The 20,703-nt window shown below is 41.0% G+C and overlaps 2 protein-coding genes across 2 annotated transcripts; both read left to right on the top strand.

Moving 5' to 3' along the window:
- Positions 1-234: 234 nt before the first annotated feature.
- Positions 235-13,626, top strand: GCK72_004494 (uncharacterized protein; the record flags this gene model as incomplete). The annotated part of the gene is made up of 12 exons (XM_053724709.1): positions 235-282; positions 1,627-1,728; positions 1,831-1,916; positions 1,973-2,174; positions 2,232-2,367; positions 3,218-3,966; positions 4,508-4,645; positions 4,696-5,732; positions 8,248-8,568; positions 12,340-12,418; positions 12,513-12,589; positions 13,539-13,626. 12 exons carry the CDS (start codon positions 235-237, stop codon positions 13,624-13,626), a joined length of 3,063 nt encoding a protein of 1,020 aa, XP_053588903.1.
- A 3,605-nt stretch (positions 13,627-17,231) lies between these two features.
- Positions 17,232-20,698, top strand: GCK72_004493 (uncharacterized protein; the record flags this gene model as incomplete). Its single annotated transcript, XM_003101007.2, has 5 exons — positions 17,232-17,307; positions 17,422-17,636; positions 18,370-18,596; positions 18,854-18,974; positions 20,558-20,698. The coding sequence occupies 5 exons, from the start codon at positions 17,232-17,234 to the stop codon at positions 20,696-20,698; spliced, it is 780 nt and encodes a 259-aa protein (XP_003101055.1).
- Positions 20,699-20,703: the final 5 nt, after the last annotated feature.

Genomic DNA, 20,703 nt, shown 5'->3' with positions numbered 1-20,703 from the left:
GCACACATACATGATTATCATAATCACCACCCGATCATCCCCTCTTTTCCTCGAGTTTGTATTTTCTACTCATCACGTTTTTTCGTCTTCTTTACATGAAATGATGATGATGATCTAATACATAATTCAGAGGTTTTTCCATCTCTCGACGACTACACCAGCCAACATCTACATACACACAACACCCGACATCATCATTTGCATTTGTGACCAGTCGTTCCGACTGCGTCCCCAATGCAACAACCTTCAAACGAAACCACCAATTTTACGCCTAGTATTCAGGTGAGTGTTTTTTTTTGAAAAATTATTGGAAAATAAAAATGATTGGGGAAAAAGAGCAATTAAAAAGTGAGAAAATGCAATCTTGGATTAAACAGGAGGAAAAAGTAATTATATTTTTTCATACGTCGAACCATAACTCGCTTAAAACGCAACATTAAGAGCTGAAGAATATACCAAAATGTAGATCTCGGCGAGATCTATATCCATGACTTACTACAGGGCGGATGGCTATTCGATATTGTACCGCGGGGCGAAGAAAAAGACCAAAAACAAAAAAAATTTCAAAAAACTTTTACAGATCGGCATTAACAAATAGACGTCCGGCACGTAGTAGGTCGCAGATATAGATCTCACCCAGATCTACATTTTGGTACATTTTTCAGTTCATAATATTGCGTTTTTTTCGAAAATTGGTCCTCAAAGCTCAGTTTCTAAACGTTCGGTTCTAAAACGTCCCGAAATCCAACTGTCAATGCCTAATAATTAAAATACAGTATCTGATAATCCGACTCCATGAACAGCAATTTACGATAATAAATTTACGGGGGTGTTAAGGGCGCATGGAATATGTTCGTATAGGGCTCGTAGTTGAAATGGTTGAAAAACCGAATTTTACTACGGTTTTTATGCTTAACGAAATCCATGCGTCATTAACACCCCCGGGCAACAGACCGTGAATTTATAATACGGGCCGGGTGGCTAATTTAGTATGAGTATGTCGCGGTCCTGGAAAATGTGCCAATAAACGCGAAAATTACCAAAAAATCCGACTCTTTTTAGGTCACAATCATGGAACTCGCTGAGATCTACTTTTTGGTATATTTTTCAGCTCATAAAAATCAGTTTTAAGCAAGTTACGCGCCTGCCTGATTTGCAAGTATAGTTTTTCCAGAAACAGAAAAAAGTTTAACGAAAAGAATATCAATATCAGAACTAGTCTTTTTTTGGTAGTGACATAAGCTATGGTCCAAAAACAGACGGTTTGGTCTGAAATCGAGAATAGTGTATACTAGTATCAAGAATTCACATAAAGGTTAGGTACGTAACATAAAAGAGGATTGGATTTCGAGAATTTTCAGCGCCTTGACAAATATGCTTTTCAGACCTACCAATTTTTCAGTGAAATCTAAAAATTTGCTTGTTTTATGGCTTCACAAGCAATGAAGCCAACTTTCGTGATAATCTCAATTTTAATCTCTTGAAGAAAACATTCAATACCGAAAATATTGATCTACACAAACTGAATAATTTATAACCAAATCGGTCGCACCAAAAAACAAGTCTTCCAATCAAATTACTATTCTACCCTTCTAAGTATACCAAATCAAATTATTCAATTTCCAGCTCCACTCAACCTCCGAACCCCTCCAAATCCGCCAAGATGCTTCGTTCCCACAAGCCATCGAGTATTTCCCACCATTCAAAAATGAATGGAATACCAATCCGGTAAGTTTCTTTTTTCTTTTTTTAAGCCTTCACCAAAAAACTGAAATTCGTGTTAATCCGGGATACGTAAATAACAACAGATAAAAAAATAAATGTCTTAAGGAAATCCTCAACATAATCCTCGCCGCGAATGCTGATCCGTCATCCAGCTGTATCAAAACACAATCGTCACCGAGGCCGTGTTCAGGGTATGTTAAAAGGCTTATAATTAACTAATTACCTAGCTAATTAACGTTTATTCCAGCGCCCAGTTCATCTTCCCCCGTCTGGACGGTTCTTGGTTCAAAAATGACGGGTACATCTGGCGGAAAAGGAATAACGGAAGGAATATTCGAGAGGATCATCTGAAATTAAAAGTCAGAGGACACACACAGACGATAGAGGCAAAATATGTGCATTCAGCAATTGTTCCGACGTTTCATAGGAGGGTCTACTTTTTGCCGGATGTGAGTTTTAGTTTAGCAATGGTCTAAATTGTTGAAAACCTAACTTTGTATTTTCAGAGCAGCCACGTGTTAGTCCACTACCTGAATGAAAAATCTGACCAAGCAGAGCAAGCCGAGGAAATTGCCAAGATGATGATCAACAATAATATCTTCATCTCGTTGCAACAGCTCCATGAGCAACTTTCTCCGATTTGTAAGTCTCTCACAATTAGCACACTGATTCCGAATATGTTTCCCGTTTTTGTAAAAGGAGTCTGGGAAAAAAAGTTATTCACAATTCTGTATTGTAGCATCTTAAAATGGAATCATTCAATTTTCTTTAAAAATATTTTAACTGCAAATTTTTTTTAAATACAATTATTTGCGCTACTGTAGCTTAAGCTTTAGGATTTTAAACAGTGCTACAGGTACAATACCCTTAGCACTAGGTTACTGTGGGACTGCTACAGGTACAGTAACCCGAGATCTAGATTACTTTGAGGCAGGTGCCGTGGCCTTAGTCTTGGATTACTGTAATTTTGCCTACGGTAGTCTAAGCCTGAGGTTACTGTAGCACTGAAACGGTACTTTAGCCTAAGCCTAAGGTTACTGTACCCTTGCCTACGGTACCCTAAGCCTAAGGTTACCGTATCTTTGCATACGGTAGCCTAAGCCTTAGATTACTGTATCTTTCCTTGCGGAAGGTCTAAGCTTACTGTAACACTGCAACAGGCTCAGTAGCTTAAGTCTAAGGTTACTGTACCCTTGCCTACGGTACCCTAGTCTAATCCTAAGGTTACTGTAGCATTGTATCAGGTACAGTAGCCTAAGCCTAAGGTTTCGGTATCCCTGACTACTGTTCCCAATACCTCAGTCACCCGCACCAAAGTCGTAAATTTTAAGACACGTAAAAATGTTCCAATGAATTTAGAAAATTCAAAAAAACTTGAACAACTTTTCTCACAGATGATTTTCGCAAAAATTAATTACAGATTCAGAATCAGCTCAAAATATACAATCAGATATCTATTATATATAACACCTTCCAAATGTTCCATTTCCAGTTTACCAATCCGCCGACCAACTAGTCATCGAAGTCAACGAGCACTTGAGGAAGAAAGGAGTCAACTTACCAACCTCCCCACTACCCCAGGAGCCGCCAACCACACCGACACCCACTGCTCGGGAGCTCGAGCGACGGAACTCTTGTAGCTCGGCGTTCCGCAAAGGGTTGTCGTCAGTGGCGTTGAGAAGGCAGCCGTCTGCAAACAGCGAGATTGATGCGAATCATATTGGTACCATGCTGAAACGATTTGGGTGTAATGGGTCATCTAACGACAAGATCTCTATTGTGGCACCAGCAATTCATAATTTCCAATCAATACGTTCCCACCATAACCATCAAGCAATGGAGAGTAGATCACCATCCGGGGACGGCGATTCTCGAGGTGTCATGCCTTTTGATGAAGACGCCTCCTACCAACAACTCTCCATAAGATCCTCTACAAACGGCTCGACACCTGCGTCCGCGTTCGCCGAGAAAATGAAAATCCGAAGTGGATCTCAGGAGTCACCGATGGGCGGTTTCCTAATCCCTATCATAGAAATGTCACCGAGTAGCTCTTCCCTAAAAGGAGGCCAAAAACTGCTAGTGATTGGTGGGTACTACCGGAAGGGACACGACTACAAGATATCATTCGGAAGAGGACGGATGATGGCGGCGAGTCTGATTCATGCCGGAGTTCTGTCGTGTGTGATACCACCCGCGTTGCAGCCGGAGGTGGTACAAGTTAGGGTTTTTTGTAATGGACAGGTTAGTTTTTTGGAGTGATTTGATAAAATCTTTTGGGATGGGGCTTAAATGTACTGAAATATAGATCACGAGAAGACAATAACCTTATGCTTGCGCTACCGGAGGCAAAGATTTAATAATCTTACGCTGAGGTTACTGTACCTGTTGCAGTGCACGGGCCTACCGTAAGCAACGATACAGTAACCTTAGGCCTAGGCCCGACAAAATTACAGTAACCTTAGACTTGAGCTACTGAACCTGTTGCAGTGTTATAGTAAGCTTAGGCCTTCCGCAAGGATAGATACAGTAACTTTAGGCTTAGGCTACCGTAGACAAAACTACAGTAATCTTATGCTTAGGGCATGCGCTGCTTCCGTGCTACAGTATACTCACGCTCAGTGATTACTGTAGCCTTAAAAAATGAGCTTCACTTCAGTCTACTGTAACCACGGGGTACTGTAGCAACTAATGGGTATTGAGTAGTTTCTGCTTCTTACTGGACTATATTAGGTGTACTGTAGTGTTATTAGACAATTCTTAATCAGACTATACCTATTTCCAGCCCGTCTCCACAGCTGCTGAGTTCACATATGAGCAACCACCAGAGCATCTTCAAAAGGAGAATGATGAGAAGCTTATGCAAATTTTCGAAAAGATTCGAATCATGGCATGCGCCTTTAATGCGTACTCTTCCGTTGAGGTTAGTAACTTACATTCAAATTTCATAGTCTAACCAGAAATTGTTTCCAGAACATTCAATCGTCTTCGTGTATGGAGAGTCTGCTAACCAACCTCGTTCAACAAATCGATAGTGAAATCACCTCACAATCGCATACTTTCAAAATGGAGCTTCTCAACGGCTCCAGTCAATTCCCGTCGAAAACCGTACTTCATCTAGTCGCCTCCTTTGATTACGACAGATTATTCGAGGCACTGATTGATCTACGACGGAAAGTTCCCGCTTGTCGGGAGCTAGATATTCTTGCAAGGGATAGCGATGGGAGTACACCTTTGCACACTGCTTGTAGGCACTTGGCGTCAAGGACTGCTCGGTTGATTATGTCGATCGATGGGAGCACGATTAATGTGATGGATGACAGGGGAAGGACACCTGCAGAAGTGGGACCTGATGATTCAATCGATATGTTGTCGGATAAGAACAATGAGGAGGAACGTGTAAATGCCACGGAGCTATGGGTGATGACGAATGGAAAAGCATTCACCAGTGAGAATCTTCTGAACGATGGAAAAATCTCCAGAATCCCGATCGCCGAGAAGACAGATGACTTGATGAGAGAAGCCACGTCAAGCTACTCAATCATGTCTGAAATGTACGAGGGCGCTCCGTCGATGCTCCAAGCAGGCAACTCGCGGGAATGTGACGAGGATTGTACGTCGTGTTGTGACGCCAATGAAACAGGACAGTTACACGTGGAAATTGCGATGGATACAGATGTGCATGTACCGGACTCCCCGAAGATGGCACGACTATTTCAGGCAGTTACAAGTCCTGGTATTGCGGTGACACCCAATGCGAGGGCGTTGATGGCTGACTTGGCGAGACATATTATCGAAGCGCTTCCGGATAGAATAAAACGGAACTCGGAGGCTTCAACGTTTCCAGATGAGGAAGAGCAACAGAATCAGATGTTGAATAATAATGGGATGGGTGTGGACTCGATATTCTACCAACCACAGCCGAGTTGTTCGATGTCAGTGGACTCTCCGAATTTAATGGATGATTATATTGAAATGATGGCTGCGGAGACGGCGAAGAGGAATGGAATGTGAGGAATTTTGTTTTGAAGAAAAATGAGTTTGGACTAAAACTGACATCTCTCTTTTGTAGTTGACAGTTTTTTTGTACGGGTGGTCCCTGTGGACTTAAAGGCAACTCGCGTGCTCTTTTAAATTGACTTTAACTCTCAAGGGACCAAAATTATGGCAGTTTTAATTTTTCTAGCTGATGCCAAAAGTACTATTTTGTAGCATACGCCAGCTTCCAGAGTACTTTTGTGACTAAAGACTACTGTAGCATATATAGACTTAAACCTCCGAAGTAACCTGAATAAACTGTTGTTGACCAAGGTAGTACTGTAACTGATGGTTACTGATTACTGTAACCTTAAAAAATGAGCTTCACTTTAGCCTACTGTAACCACCGGGTACTGTAATAACTATTGTGTAGTTATTGTTTCTGACTGGATTATATTGGGTGTACTGTAGCCATGAAAAATTACTAAATGTACGTTACGATATTTACTCTAATAGACCGTTTACCGTAAATACTGTATTATAACGGCATGCCGTTATATTTTTCAACTGCCTCCGAGAGAAATTTTGTGGTTTCAGAAACTCATTAAAATTGAACGAAAAAACCTTTTTGGACTTTCTATTTGCTGACTAGCGTCCCCCGCCTCCCGGCGGGCTCCGCAGTACTCGGCTGCGCCTCGTGCGCGGTGCTTAGCAAGTTTTAAATTCAAAAGTTAGATTGCTCGACTTGAATGAAATGAAAAGAACGTCCAGCTTTTGAGTTCAAAACAATTACACCGACTGGCCATGTTTTTCTCGTGTTCGATCAGAAAATTCGAAACTTTTACAATATTTCGTTTCATGATCTTTTAGAAAGTTTATACAAAAAAAAACAAAGACAAAAATAAATCAGTCGGATTCAAACCACCACCCTGTCGATTCTCACCCCCGCCCTCTTCCACTGCGCCACCGACGCACAGAGAGACGCGGTCATGGAGTGAATAGAAAAGAGGGGAGCTCCTCGCAACTGTACAATGACACATACAATGACAAAATGGTCAGTGTATTCGAAAAAAATGTCAGTGGAGATTCAGGTTTCTCCACAGAATCGCCCGATATAAATATTTTTTGATCGGACTTTTTGGTTCCATTAGATCTCCAAAAGTTTAGATCGGTGTCAAAAATTCAGAGCGATTCAGTGGATCCAGTGCCCAGGACAGCGAATAGAAAAAATCCCAACCGGACCGAAAAACCACGAAAATCACAAAATCCGGTTTTCTGAAAGATTTTTTAACTAAAAGTGTCTTGAATTTTACATGGTTCGATAGAGATTTTTTTTCTACACATTTCTTTTTTTTCGGATCCTGAAATTTCTCAAAACTGAGCGAGTTACAGCCGGTCAAAGTTTTGGGCGGAAAAAGGGGGATCGATCGATAATTGCTCATTTTTCGACTGTTTTTTGAGTATAACTCGAATGCATCATTTCCAATTTGAAATTTGTTCTCTTAGTCATCTCCCCCATGGCAAGTTACATAACTGTACCAAATTTCAAAGCTTTCGGTTCAATACAACGCGAGATATCGAGAGGAAAGTAAAAAATTCAAGAAAAAAAGTTGTTCCCATATTTTTATGGCCATAAATCATATTTTTCCAGATTTTAAAATAATTTTTACATGTCTCTATAGCCAGATGTTCAAAGATCTTAAGTCCAGAAAACCATCCAGAAATGTTCAAAGCTGGCGCCGTACGAAGCAGGAAAAGGCAAAAATCGTGAATTTCTTAAGCCATTTTTTTAAGCGAAAAAAGTTGCTCTTACTTTTTTGCTCATAACTTTGGTCTGAATGCTTCAAACCCACCCCCTCTGAGTCGCCACATACGTTTTAAGTTTTGAAACAAAAACAAAAAAGAAGTTTTCGAAAATGTTTATAACGAAAAAAGTTATTCAAAAAGCAAAAGCGCTTCAAAATTATCGACATTTTTTTTTGGACAAGCTCCGCCCACTCCAAATCGGCACGCTCATACTTACGCGATTTAAGAAGAGGGGCCGACTAGCGTCCCCCGCCTGCCGGCGGGCTCCGCTAGTTGGCGCGGTGCAGAGCAAGCTTTGAATTATTGTTCTACGACCATTTTGAAGCAAGTTATGAGCGTTTTTCTATTTTAAGAGACGCAAGCAAGTAGGAATTCAGTAGCTTCCGAATGGTAGTAAGATGAAGGTTCTACGATAATTTTAAGCCGAGTTATAAGGTTTTGAAGTTTGGAGGTTGGGGTGCCGCGAGGCGCGAAGCTTCTGAAGTTTATCAGTGGGCTATCACCCTGTGGGGACACATCTGAGTGCCACTATGGCGCTACTGTGAATCTACCACCCTGTGGGGACACATGTGACGGTATGGTGGGAAGGTGAGATGATGGGTCAGAATCCACCCTTCTAAGGCGTCAAGGGACATCAGGTGACGGATATCTGAATCCTGGGCCAGAATCCACCCTTCTAAGGCGTCAAGGGACATCAGGTGACGGATATCTGAATCCTGGGTCAGAATCCACCTTTCTAAGGAATCAAGCGACATCAGGTGACGGATATCTGAATCCTGGGTCAGAATCCACACTTCTAAGGTGTCAAAGGACATCAGGTGACGGATATCTGAATCCTGGGTCAGAATCCACACTTCTAAGGAATCAAGCGACATCAGGTGACGGATATCTGAATCCCGGGTCAGAATCCACCCTTCTAAGGTGTCAAAGGACATCAGGTGATGGATATCTGAATCCTGGGTCAGAATCCACACTTCTAAGGAATCAAGCGACATCAGGTGACGGATATCTGAATCCTGGGTCAGAATCCACCCTTTCCTTTGTCGCTCAAACTGTTTACAAGTAAAAGTAGGTCAAAAGTTCATCACCGGTCATGACCCCCACCTTTTCCCCTTCCCAGGAGACCCAAAATTCAAATATTCTTCCCATCTGCCCGATGAGAATCCGATAAGAGTGCCAAAGGGCAGTGGGTCAGGTCGCCCCCCCACAGAAAAAAACGTAAAAAAGGCCTATCTGCACTCTGAAGCGAGTTATGGCGTTTTGAAAGTTTGAGTCACTGTAACTCGGCTGAAAATCAATATTTTCTGAAAATCTTTTTTTTATCCATTAGATAATTTCAATGACAATAACGTATCCAAAACTCAAAACAATCCCATCAAAAATGCCGAAGAAAAAAGCGGCAGAAGCGCCCCAGCTCGAAAATCAGGTGTAAAAGCTGTTTTCTCCACAGCTCAGCTCCCACTGGGCCGTTTTGGCTGAAACTTATATATTCCATTAGATAATTCCGAGATGACCAACATATCAAAAAAGCAAAACTTTTTTAGTGAAAATTTTTTTCAGTGCGGGCCAAAAACACCTAAAAAACAGGAAAAAAACGCCTCCTGAAAATTTTTTTCACTAAAAGTATTACAAATTTTATATCAGTTTGTTCAGATTTTTATGCTACGTCATATATTTTTGTCAGAACCAAAAAATTCCCAAAACTACGCGCGCTACAGGCGCCGAAAGAAATCCGGGGAATTTCGGGTTACTGTAGTTTTTTTTCGGTTTTCCCGCAGACCACCGGCCGTGGCGGGCGGGGGGTGTCTCAAAACACAGTTCTGACGTAAAAAAGTGATTACCCGTTCACTTTTACGTATATATACCAAGTTTAAAAAAAATCTGTCAGATAGAACTCGAAATCTAAGGAAGAAAATAAAAAAAATAGTAAAATTTCAAAAATTTCAATTTTTTCACTTTCCACTCTGTAAAATTTTTTTGAAAAGAGCTATCGGGATAATTTTTATTTCTCCATTTAGCCCTTAACTTCTTCTACGTAGACATATAAAAATCGTGATTTATCATTCAAAACTAAGCCCACAACAAAAATCGAAAGTAAAAAAAACACTAAAAAACACAAACTTTTCAAGCCAAAAAAAAAGACTTTCACTTATCACTTCACCACTCAGGTATCAGTAAAGATATCACTACCAAACTTTCCAGGAATGGCGGGACAGTGAATTAGGAATAGACAAAAAAAGAATTAGGCAAAACGCTTGAAAACGGCCAGAGTTATTAACGGTCAACAAAGCGTGACATTTTGGCTAGTGTGCGCGAAAAAAATTTGGACAATGCGCCTTTAAAGAAATCCCCCCCTGCATACCTAGTGGGGTTAGAGGAAGAGGTGGGCAGACTAGCGTCCCCCGCCTGCCGGCGGGCTCCGCTAGGTGACCCCGTGCCGAGCAAGCTTTGAATTTTAGTTCTACGACCATTTTGAAGCAAGTTATGAGCGTTTTTCTATTTCATGTGACCCAAGCAAGCAGTCGGCGAAGAGCTTTCAAATGGTAGTAAGATGAAGGTTCTACGATAATTTTGAGCCGAGTTATAAGGTTTTGAAGTTTGGAGTCTGGCGCGCCGCGAGGCGCGAAGCTTCTGAAGTTTATCAGTGGGCTATCACCCTGTGAGGACACATCTGAGTGTCACCACGGCAAAACTGTAAATCTACCACCCTGTGGGGACACATGTGACGGTATGGTGGGAAGGTGAGATCCTGGGTCAGAATCCACCCTTTCCTTTGTCGCTCAAACAGTTTGCAAGAAAAAGTACGTCAAAAGTTAATCACTGGTCATGACCCCCACCTCTTTCCCCTTCCCAAAACAACCAAAATTCAAATATTCTTCTCAAAACCCAGATGAGAATCCGATAAGGGTGCCAAAGGGCAGTGGGTCAGGTCACACTCCCACAGAAAAAATCGTAAATAAGGCCTATTTGCACTTTGAAGCGAGTTATGACGATTGGAAAGTTTGAGCCACTGTAACTCGGCTCAAAATCAATATCTTTTGAAAATATTTTTTTTATCCATTAGATAATTTCAATAGCAATAACATATCCAAAATTCAAAACAATCCCATTAAAAGTACCCAAGAAAAAAGCGGCAGAAGCGCGCCAGCCTGAAAACACAGTGCAAAAGCTGTTTTCTCCACAGCTCAGCTCCCACCGGGCGGATTTGGCTGAAACTTGCATATTCCATTAGATAATTCCTAGTTGACCAACATATCAAAAAAGCAAAACTTTTTTAGTGAAAATTTTTTTCAGTGCGGGCCAAAAACACCTAAAAAACCGGAAAAAAACGCCTCCTGAAAAATTTTTTCACTAAAAGTATTACAAATTTTATATCAGTTTGTTCAGATTTTTTTTCTACGTAATATATTTTTGTCAGAACCAAAAAATTCCAAAAACTAAGCGCGCTACAGGCGCCGGAAGAAATCCGGGGAATTTCGGGTTACTGTAGTTTTTTTCGGTTTCCCCGCAGACCACCGGCCGTAGCGGGCGGGGGGTGTCCCAAAACACGATTTTGACGTAAAAAAGTGATTACCCGTTTACTTTTACGTGTATATACCAAGTTTCAAAAAGATTTGTCGAACAGAACTCGAGATCTATAGAAGAAAGTGAAAAAAATCGGAAATTTTCAAAAATTTCCATTTTTTTAATTTCCGCTCTGTAAAATTTTTTTGTAAAGAGGTATCGGGATAATTCTTTTTTCTCCACTTAGCCACGTTTTTCCCCTACGTAGTCATATAAAAATCATGATTTATCATTCAAAACTAAGCCCACAACAAAAATCGAAAGTCAAAAAAACACTAAAAAACACAAACTTTTCAAGCCAAAAAAAATGACTTTCACTTATCACTTCACCACTCAGCTGTCAGTAAAGATAATATTACGAAACTTTCCAGGAATGGCGGGACAGTGAATTAGGAATAGACAAAAAAAGAATTAGGCAAAACGCTTGAAAACGGCCAGAGTTATTAACGGTCAACAAAGCGTGACATTTTGGCTAGTGTGCGCGAAAAAAATTTGGACAATGCGCCTTTAAAGAAATCCCCCCCTGCATACCTAGTGGGGTTAGAGGAAGAGGTGGGCAGATCTAGAAGTGATAATATTACGAAACTTTCCAGGAATGGCGGGACAGTGAATTAGGAATAGACAAAAAAAGAATTAGGCAAAACGCTTGAAAACGGCCAGAGTTATTAACGGTCAACAAAGCGTGACATTTTGGCTAGTGTGCGCGAAAAAAATTTGGACAATGCGCCTTTAAAGAAATCCCCCCCTGCATACCTAGTGGGGTTAGAGGAAGAGGTGGGCAGATCTAGAAGTGACCAAACACGTTGCTTCTAATCAGAACCGAGAAAAAATCCCCTGATAAACATTTTAAGTGATTCTGAGTAGAGATGGGGTGCCGTTATAATACAGGTGCCGTTCTATTACAGGTGCCGTTATAATACAGTATTTACGGTAATTCCTTTTTTTTAAATTTTCTACTATAAAAATTCACTAAATTCTGTTCGTTCCGCGTAAGAAACACAATGTTATGAGCAGAAAAATTAGCAAAATGTAGATCTCGACGAGTACTGATGTGCCGCAGACCGAGAAAAAGTGCCAAAAAACGAGAAAATTGCTAAAAAAATCTTTCTAGATCTGTCCGCGGTACATTAACAATTAGCCATCCGCCTGTAGGAGGTCATTTACATATAACTCGCCGAGATCTACATTTTGGTATATTTTTCACCCCAAAACATTGAGTTTTGAGACGTCCCAAGTCTCAATAAACCCCTCTTAACCGAATTCTTGCAGATTCACCGAGCCCCGCTCAACGGAAACCATCGAAACAACGAGCACGACAACTCGATCCGCACAGTTGTTCGCCACAAATGTTAGTTAGTTTTCTTCTTTTCGTTTTCTCTTTTTTATGTCAATTGTTCAAGTAGTTTATCCCCAAACCAACACCCACACACTCCTATTTTCAGTTCTTCGACGATCGTTCGTTTGCCTCATCATCGACAAGAGCAAACACGTTTGAAAGTGATACGTTGGACTTTGACAAGTATGTACCTGGGATTTTTGATGATTAAATTGATGATTAAACATACAAAATGTTGGGTGAAAATCAGGAGATCAAAAGTACTTTTGTGCTCTAATGCTTTCATAGTAGGTTTTTTTGCGATTGTACAGTATCCTTAGTGGGAGTACAGTATTGTTGTGTTACCGTTGTATTTTTAAAATGATACAGTATGCCTGCAAGTGCCACAGTAATCCTTAATTAATACAGTATGCTTTAAATGGGCTTAAGGAGTCATAGTACCTGATACAGTAATCTTCCCGTTAACATAGTTGAGGACAATTTTTTGACAACAATGGTATTCTACAGTATGCTTGTTACGGGTACTGTAAGCCTGGTACGACGGAGATACAGTAATCTTTAAGTTTTTACTGTACTAGCAGGTATAGATAAACCAGAAGCTGGCTATTTTACGGCTACAGTAACCGATGTGACAGTACCTTCGATCTGTTACAGTAATCTTGTTGCTGCCACAGTACTATTTAGTGACTGTACTTCGAAAACTGGTTCAGCAACTTTTCAAGACTACAGTAAGATTGGTACACTGTGACAGTACCTATCAGTAACAATACTACCGGTTAGTTACTACAGTAGCCCTGGTTACAGTAAGCTTAAATAACGATAGTAATTCGGAAGCTAAGACTACAATAAGCTGAGCAAACGCTTATTAGCTTCATTACTTTTGGTCACCTTCAGTTACTGTAGCATTCGTATTTATGCTACAGTACTCTAGAAGCCAATTTAGAATGTTATTGATGACTACAGTATTCCTGATCTATCAGTTGCAGTATTTTTGGTTAAAAAAGTTGATTTAGGTTACTGTAACAATCCGAGCAGCTAACAGTTTTGCTACAGTAGCTATTCCACGCGGGTACAGTAACCCGGAGAAACTACAGTAATCCTAGATGAAATCTAAAACTTGTTCATTTTCCAGAGACCTCGGCGAGTTCTTCACCCATCACGTCGACCGCTTCGTGGACCCCATCCAGCAACGTCTTGCAAACCTCAAGTACAACGGTTAGTCCTCGTCTTTCACATGAAACCCACGGGAAAAATCGGTTCAACTCAACTCACAAACGAAAAAAGAAAGATATTTTGTGTGTGTGGTCTCTCTCTCGGAGAGAGCACAGGAGGAGCACCTGTATGACGTCACAAGACTCTTTTTGAGTACTTTTCCTCTCTGAGTTTTTTTTTCTTTCTGTTGCTCCTCTCGTTCACTTGCAGCTGACGTCCTTGGGTTCCAATAAGATAGGGTTGCACCCCACCCCACTCTACCTAGCTTTTTTCTTTTTGTTCTCAGTTTTTTGCTCTTACTTGAGAAACATTCTTGAAACTAGAGAATTTTTTCAAAGTTTTGATACATTGGCTAATTTTTATCGTAGAAGCATTTTTTGAGAACAGATTCAGAATCTTTACGACGTCAGGTTTAGAACTATGCACAGTACCGTTTTAGAACTTGTAAAAACCATAGTTATCAGATTTTGCACCAATAGCTAGACAAGAACCATTGGTTTGAATTTGTGACAATTTCTAATTGGGCAGTTCCGAGTTGGACGGTTTTAAAACGAAATCACAAAACTTAGTCTAGGTCTGTTTTGCGACAGTTTTGAAAGGAGCGGTTCTAAAATGGTCAATGCTTTCGTTCAAAAGAAAAACCCAATTTTCGCGCCCAACGACACCCCAGCCTCCCTGACTCCCCTCTAGTCCCCAACATCTTGCAGAAACGAAAAGATCCTCAGTTTGTGCAAACAATTATCTATTTTCTGCTCTCAATCCCCCCTTCCCAATCCCTCCCCTTTCAATACTTGAGCAGATCGTTGACCCCGAAGAAGAGCTTCGGGGTTTGACGTCAATCGCGTCGCGGACGGAGAGGGGGGGATGGCGACGAACACTTGAATCGCTCAAAAGATCGTCTAGCCGATCAGTCGCCACATTTCATTTTTCCTCAGAGTTGGGAGCAGCTACAGTAGCCTAAGCCTAAGGTTAATGTAGCACTGCAACATGTACAGTAGCCTAAGCCTAAGGTTACTGTATCTTTACCTACGGTAGCCTAAGCTTAAAGTTACCGTATCATTGCCTACAGTAGCCTAAGCTTAAGGTTACTGTAATTTTGTCTACGGTAGCCTAAGCCTAAGATTATAGTAGCACTTCAATAGGTACCGTCTTCCTGGCTACTCTACCCTGGCACCCGCGCCAAACTCGCCCCAGCCTATCCATCCCCTCACCTCTCATACATATCTCATAACCTGGCCAACCCGTCTCGGATTACTGGAATTTCTTTTTCTTTTCACTTCCGGATTCTTTGTTTTGTGTGCCTCCCGTTATTTTTTGATGGAATCCAGGTGTGAAACTTCTGCCGAGATAAAATGTGCGGCATTTGTTGTTGTTGTTGTTTTTGTTATTTTGGTTTCCGGTGTGATCTTATGATCTACCTGGCAGAGGTTCTCTAGTTTGTAGATCAAAACCATTTCCGATGTTCTAACCCTGATGTTTGTGCACTTATCAATTCCACATCAACCCAACTCTCGAAAATAATTTTTTATTCCGCCCAAGTCAAAAAATTGATAACACCACGAATCGACAAGTCATGTGTTTTCCAGCAATTTATAGCATTTTTCACAGTTTTTATGAACGTGTGTCTTCTGCAGTTTTTTTTGCGACTTATTTGTTTTGTCGGGGTGACGAGATCCCTCACGGGTACTGTGTCAAGTACATATTTACAATGATGGTAAACTAACTTAGACCACCCACGCCTTTAGATCGGATACCGCGGGATAAGGTTGAGGAGAGGAAATTTCACTTAGGAACCGGGACATTTTTTAACAGTCGAAACTAAAAAACGGTTTTAAAAAGGCACACATTTTTAAAGCATGAGAGCGTGAAGCCCAATGTAGTAAGCCGAAGCCTGAAGTACGATAAGCTTAAAATAAAAAGTACGATCCCTAAGTTTGAAGTCGCAAGACTCAAGTTATCTTATCTTTCCTTAAGGTAGTCTAAGCTTAAGGTTACTGTCTCTTTAACTACGGTAGCCTAAGCCTTAGGTTTTCTGTAGCACTGTATCCGGTGCAGTACCCGTAGGTTTTGGTCATCGTATTCCTGGCTTCTGTCCCATACTTTATGAGCATAAGCCTAAAGACTTAAGACTAAGTTTTTGACAGTAAGCCTAAGCCTAAGGTAGCAAACTTAAAAGCTTTAGATAATGGTCTTAATACTGAGACAGTAAGCCTAAACCTAAGGTACTAAGCTTAAACTTAAAATAGTGAAGCCTCAAAAATGTAGCTCAAATGGATGTAGTGAGCCTAAGCCTAAAGTAATCAGACTAACTTTTCGACAGTAAGCCTAAGCCTAAGATAGTCATCTGGAGTTAGCCTAAAGTGGTAAGGCTTACCTAAGCCTAACCCAAAATCCCCATATATTTTACTTCCATCTCTATACCTTCCCTCTCGCCCAGAAATCCACACCACCCCGCCTCCTCCACCACTCTTATAATCTATTTCCGATTCAACTCTCTTTCCTGTGCCACTACCAAGATCACCAGATCATTACAATTAATCAATTTTGATCTACACACTCACACCACACCTCTTATCCATTCGCAAACCCCCTTTTCCTTCGGGGTCATCTGTCGGAGTCTCGAGGGGTCGAACTTGTCTCCAATGACGTCAATCGGGAAAGAGGAGGAGTAGGAGACAATTGTTGTTCGTGGGGTGTGCAGAGAAATGTCTCAGTTTCGTTCTTAGGAATTCTGAACTCCCACATATCAACGCCGGAGAGAGTTTCCGGCTACTTGACATACTTTTTGCACGAGGAACTTTTCGAGTTCCTGGTAGTACCCCCTTTCAGTGGAGAGCGCTCATATGTATATGTATAGCTTAAAATTTTGTGTAATTGAAAACTTTTCAGTACAGGTCCACCTTATAGCTAAGATCCATCGATTTTCGGAATTTCAAGCTATCAGGCTAACCGTAACACATAGTCAAAGTTTGTGCATGTTTTAGTAATACGTCTTCTGAAAATTTAGTTTCTGGTGAAGCCATGTAACCTGGTGATCCCTTACAAGGGACACCGAACATAGTCATAAATATTTCTGTTTCCAAGAAACACAAATCCCCTCCTTGACAACATTTTCCCACTTTTTTCATTCCTTTACTACACTTTTTTGGCCTCTGGTGGCGTTTTTAAACCGAGACAAATGACAACCATACGTTTAGTAGCCAAGACACTCCGGTTTCAAAACGTCTCGGTTTTGAACCGTCTTGTTAGAAAAAGTCCTAATTACCAAACGTCCCAGATCTCTTTGTTCCGTTTCTTGAAAAAAAAGAGAAAAATTATAAGCCTATTTCCCGGAATTCTTATCAATGTATGACCAGGTCAATAACAATATGGCATAATCTACTCAATTTCCGTTTTGATCTAGAAATTCCGAGAATTTTCCTCTTTGGCTCCGCCCCCTTTTCGACCTCCGCTCATTATTTCTTCTTATCTCTTAACCTCTACCGTACGTACCTTACCAAACAATTTTTAGCCCCTCATTGCGTGGGACCGTGCTCTGAACGTGAGCTCTCCTTGGACACCACACACACAAAATTTGTTAAAAATTTTAAAAATTTTCTGAAAATCCTAAAAAATGGTGTACTCACAATTGAACCCGAAACGGTCCGCTCTCGACGCCGACGACCATCTGTTGTATAGAGGATTTTGTGGTAAGTAGGGTTCTTGGATGGCCTAGAAATCCGAAATATTGAAATTCTAGGCCAGCTAGGCCTGGAAAAACTTGTATCGGATCCTCGGCCCCCTCTATACCAAAAAATTTGCAGACGATGAGCAACGCGACGTCTACGAGGCGGCAATGGTCATCCAACGTGCATATCGTGTGTACCGTGCGCGGAGCATCACTCGCCGACAGGAGGATTTGGAGAGACGTGCCGCGCTGAAAATTCAAGGATGCTATCGACGATACAAGCAGTTTTGCTACTTTAAGCAGCTGCACAACGCGGCGATCGTCGTGCAAAAGCATTTTCGAATGAGAAAGGTAAGACAAAAATTGATGTGTCTAGAAAGCTGAAGACGTGAGAATTCTGAATCTGTGCTTAGATTTTGGATACCATCAAGATAGACCGGATGGTCGGGTTGAAAGCTCTGTTCATGACAGAAAAATTATATAACATTTTTCTATTGGAACATAAGCTAGTTAGACTAGCAAATGTTTGGAAACTTAGGAATTAGGACTTCCAAGGGTTTCCACAGACATCTAGAAATTTTGACATCTGAACATCTGGACAACCGGATAAACAGACATACAGACATACAGACATTTATCCACCAGGACTGATTAACCAAGGGTTCTCAAAGATATTCAGACATTTCGGTCATCGGGACATCCGGACAATCGGAAAACAAATAGGGTCCTCAAAAAGTGGTTCTCCATTCTTGACAATTTTTGAAAATCTTGAAAAGTACCTTCCTGATACTGAAAATCTAGCTCCTGGTTACACTGACACCTGGACATCCGGGCAAACAGATATCTGAACATTTGAATATCCAGACACCCCGAAACGGAGACTTGTGAAAAATAGGCCTTCCGATCCGAACTCTCCTAGCTTCGGAATACACGGACATCTGGATACTCGGATATTCAGACATCCGTGACTTGCAGAGTGGTAAGGACCCGCTCACGGTTCACATACATCTGGACATGAACCTAAGACACCCTAGCTCCGGGATACTCCTACACCCCATCCCTAACCTACCTCCATTCTTTCCAGCGCGACGACAAAGAAGAAGGCGCCGCCGTCGAAGCCGTCATCGCGAGTGTCCCAGAGCACCCAACGCTCGACGGACAAACCATCTGTATCCAAGTGCCAAAAACCAACTCAACCCTTCTCCGTGAACGAGCCGCCACCACAATCCAAGTCGCCTATCGCTATAGACACCGGAAGAGACAAGCCGCCGCCAGGAAGATTCAGAACTTTATGCGACAGAATCGTAATAAGTGAGTTTGGGAGAGTGAAGTCTCTTAGGCCACCTGCATAGCCTTTTATAAAAATATTTCAAAGTATTTAGTATAATCCTTGAAGACGGTTCTCATTCTCAACTCCTTGTAAGTTTAATCAATATCGTTATGTTCAATAGTCGTACTGTGGCTCGTCGTTATCTATATCTCATTTTTATTTATTTTCCATCACAAAAGCATCAAAAGCTTGTCTAATTTCATTTTTTGTTGAATAACCGTAATCCGATTAATTTCAGGTTGCGGAAAATGCATGCGCAAAACGAAGACGGTACGTCGCCTGCCCGAAAACTGGCAGAAGTCAACAGCAACAATCCGACCAACGCAACAAACGAGATTCTGATGGTGAACGGAAAAGAGGTGAGGGATTATTGAAAGTTGGGTAAGAGGGCGGGAGGTGTTGGGCCTGAACAGGGCCTTGAAGGCCTCTATGGCAGGCTTGGTCGGAGAAAAATTTTCGGAGAATCGGAGAATCGAAATTTTCTCCGAAAAAAAAAGTCGGAGAATCGGATATCCGACTTTTTCTCCGAAAAAAAAAGTCGGAGAATCGGATATCCGAAATTTTCTCCGACTTTTTTTCTCGGAGAATCGGAGAATTTCGGATAATTTCGGAGAATCCAAAAATGTTCCCAAAAATGGTTCTAAAACGGGTTTTCTGTTGCGTGTTTTTCAGAATTCACCTTTCTAAAACATGTTTTATCATCATTAAAAGCGTTTACCAGTAGAAATATCACCAAAACAGGGTTTTGAGTGTCGTCGTCTCCGGTATTCTCCGAAATTCTCCGACTTTTTTTTTCGGAGAATCGGAGAATTTCGGATAATTTCTCCGAAATGAAAAGTCGGAGAATTATCCGACGGATAATTTCTCCGAAATGAAAAGTCGGAGAATTATCCGACGGATAATTTCTCCGAAATGAAAAGTCGGAGAATTATCCGTCGGAGAAATTATCCGAAAAAAGTCGGAGAATCGGAGAATCGGATTATCCGATTCTCCGACTCCGACCAAGCCTGCTCTACGGTAAGCCAAAATATGAAACGATGACTTTGTAACCTTCTGAATTGAAAATTGTCCTTTCTTTTTTACAAAATAAGCGCAAAATAGACAAAATATGGCAGTGTTAAACAAGCCATTGATTTTTTGATATAAGAAGGCTCATATTCGAGCATTTCTTAAAATTATCACGATTTGATAAAATGTTCGATAATTCTGTGTCATCAGACACATATTTCCAGGCTTTAAGACTCGAAAACTAAAAATAATGCAATATTTTTTTTACAATGAGACGTTTTAAAACAGTGACAGTTTGCAACTCCGCCCATTATCTCACTATTAAAAACTTTTCAAAGTATAAAACTTTTTTCACTAAAATTTCAAGCCCCGCCCTCACAACAAAACAGAAATGACCAGTGCAGACTTTTGGACAGTGCAGGGACCTGTGAAAACTGTTTGAGGGCTTGAAACATGCGCCGACTTCTGTTCAGGGGGCGGAGTCGAAAATTTGTATGAAAATTTTAAATAAGTACTACCAGAGATGCGCGGTACTAAAATGTTGGGAATTTTCGGAATTTGGAAACTTTTTAAATTTAGAAAACTCGGTATTTCAATTTTTAGTCAAAACCAGTAAATATGTATGCTGCAAAAAACCGAAAAATTTTGTAAATTTTAACACATCCTGGATTTGCAGGAATTTCTTTCGATTCCGCACAAATTATTTTTTTAACATCACGGAAACATTTGAAATTTCAGAAGTTTCGGAACCAAAACATTTTCCGAAAAAATTCTCGGAATTCGGAAATTTCGGATTTTCCGATTTCCGTTCCGCACGTCCCTTGTTGCAGTTTTAAAACGTTCCGGACTTTAAACATTACTCAAAAAATAATTTTTAAAATCACAGGGACCCTACCAAACCCTCCATCTCTATACAAAATAAATCAACTTCCAGATGCTCACCTCGATGCCCCACCCACCGAATTCATTCCTCCAGGCGGCCCATCAACCTCACCAATCCCTCCAACACAACCAACCACTCCAACCCAATTTCATCGACCAACAACACCACGTCATCATCAATGGGACCAACTGAAACCG

Source organism: Caenorhabditis remanei, chromosome II, assembly GCF_010183535.1.
Source record: "Caenorhabditis remanei strain PX506 chromosome II, whole genome shotgun sequence".
Taxonomy (NCBI): Eukaryota; Metazoa; Nematoda; class Chromadorea; order Rhabditida; family Rhabditidae; genus Caenorhabditis; species Caenorhabditis remanei.
Note: the sequence above shows the minus strand (reverse complement) of the source record. Positions and strands in the feature narration are given on the sequence as shown.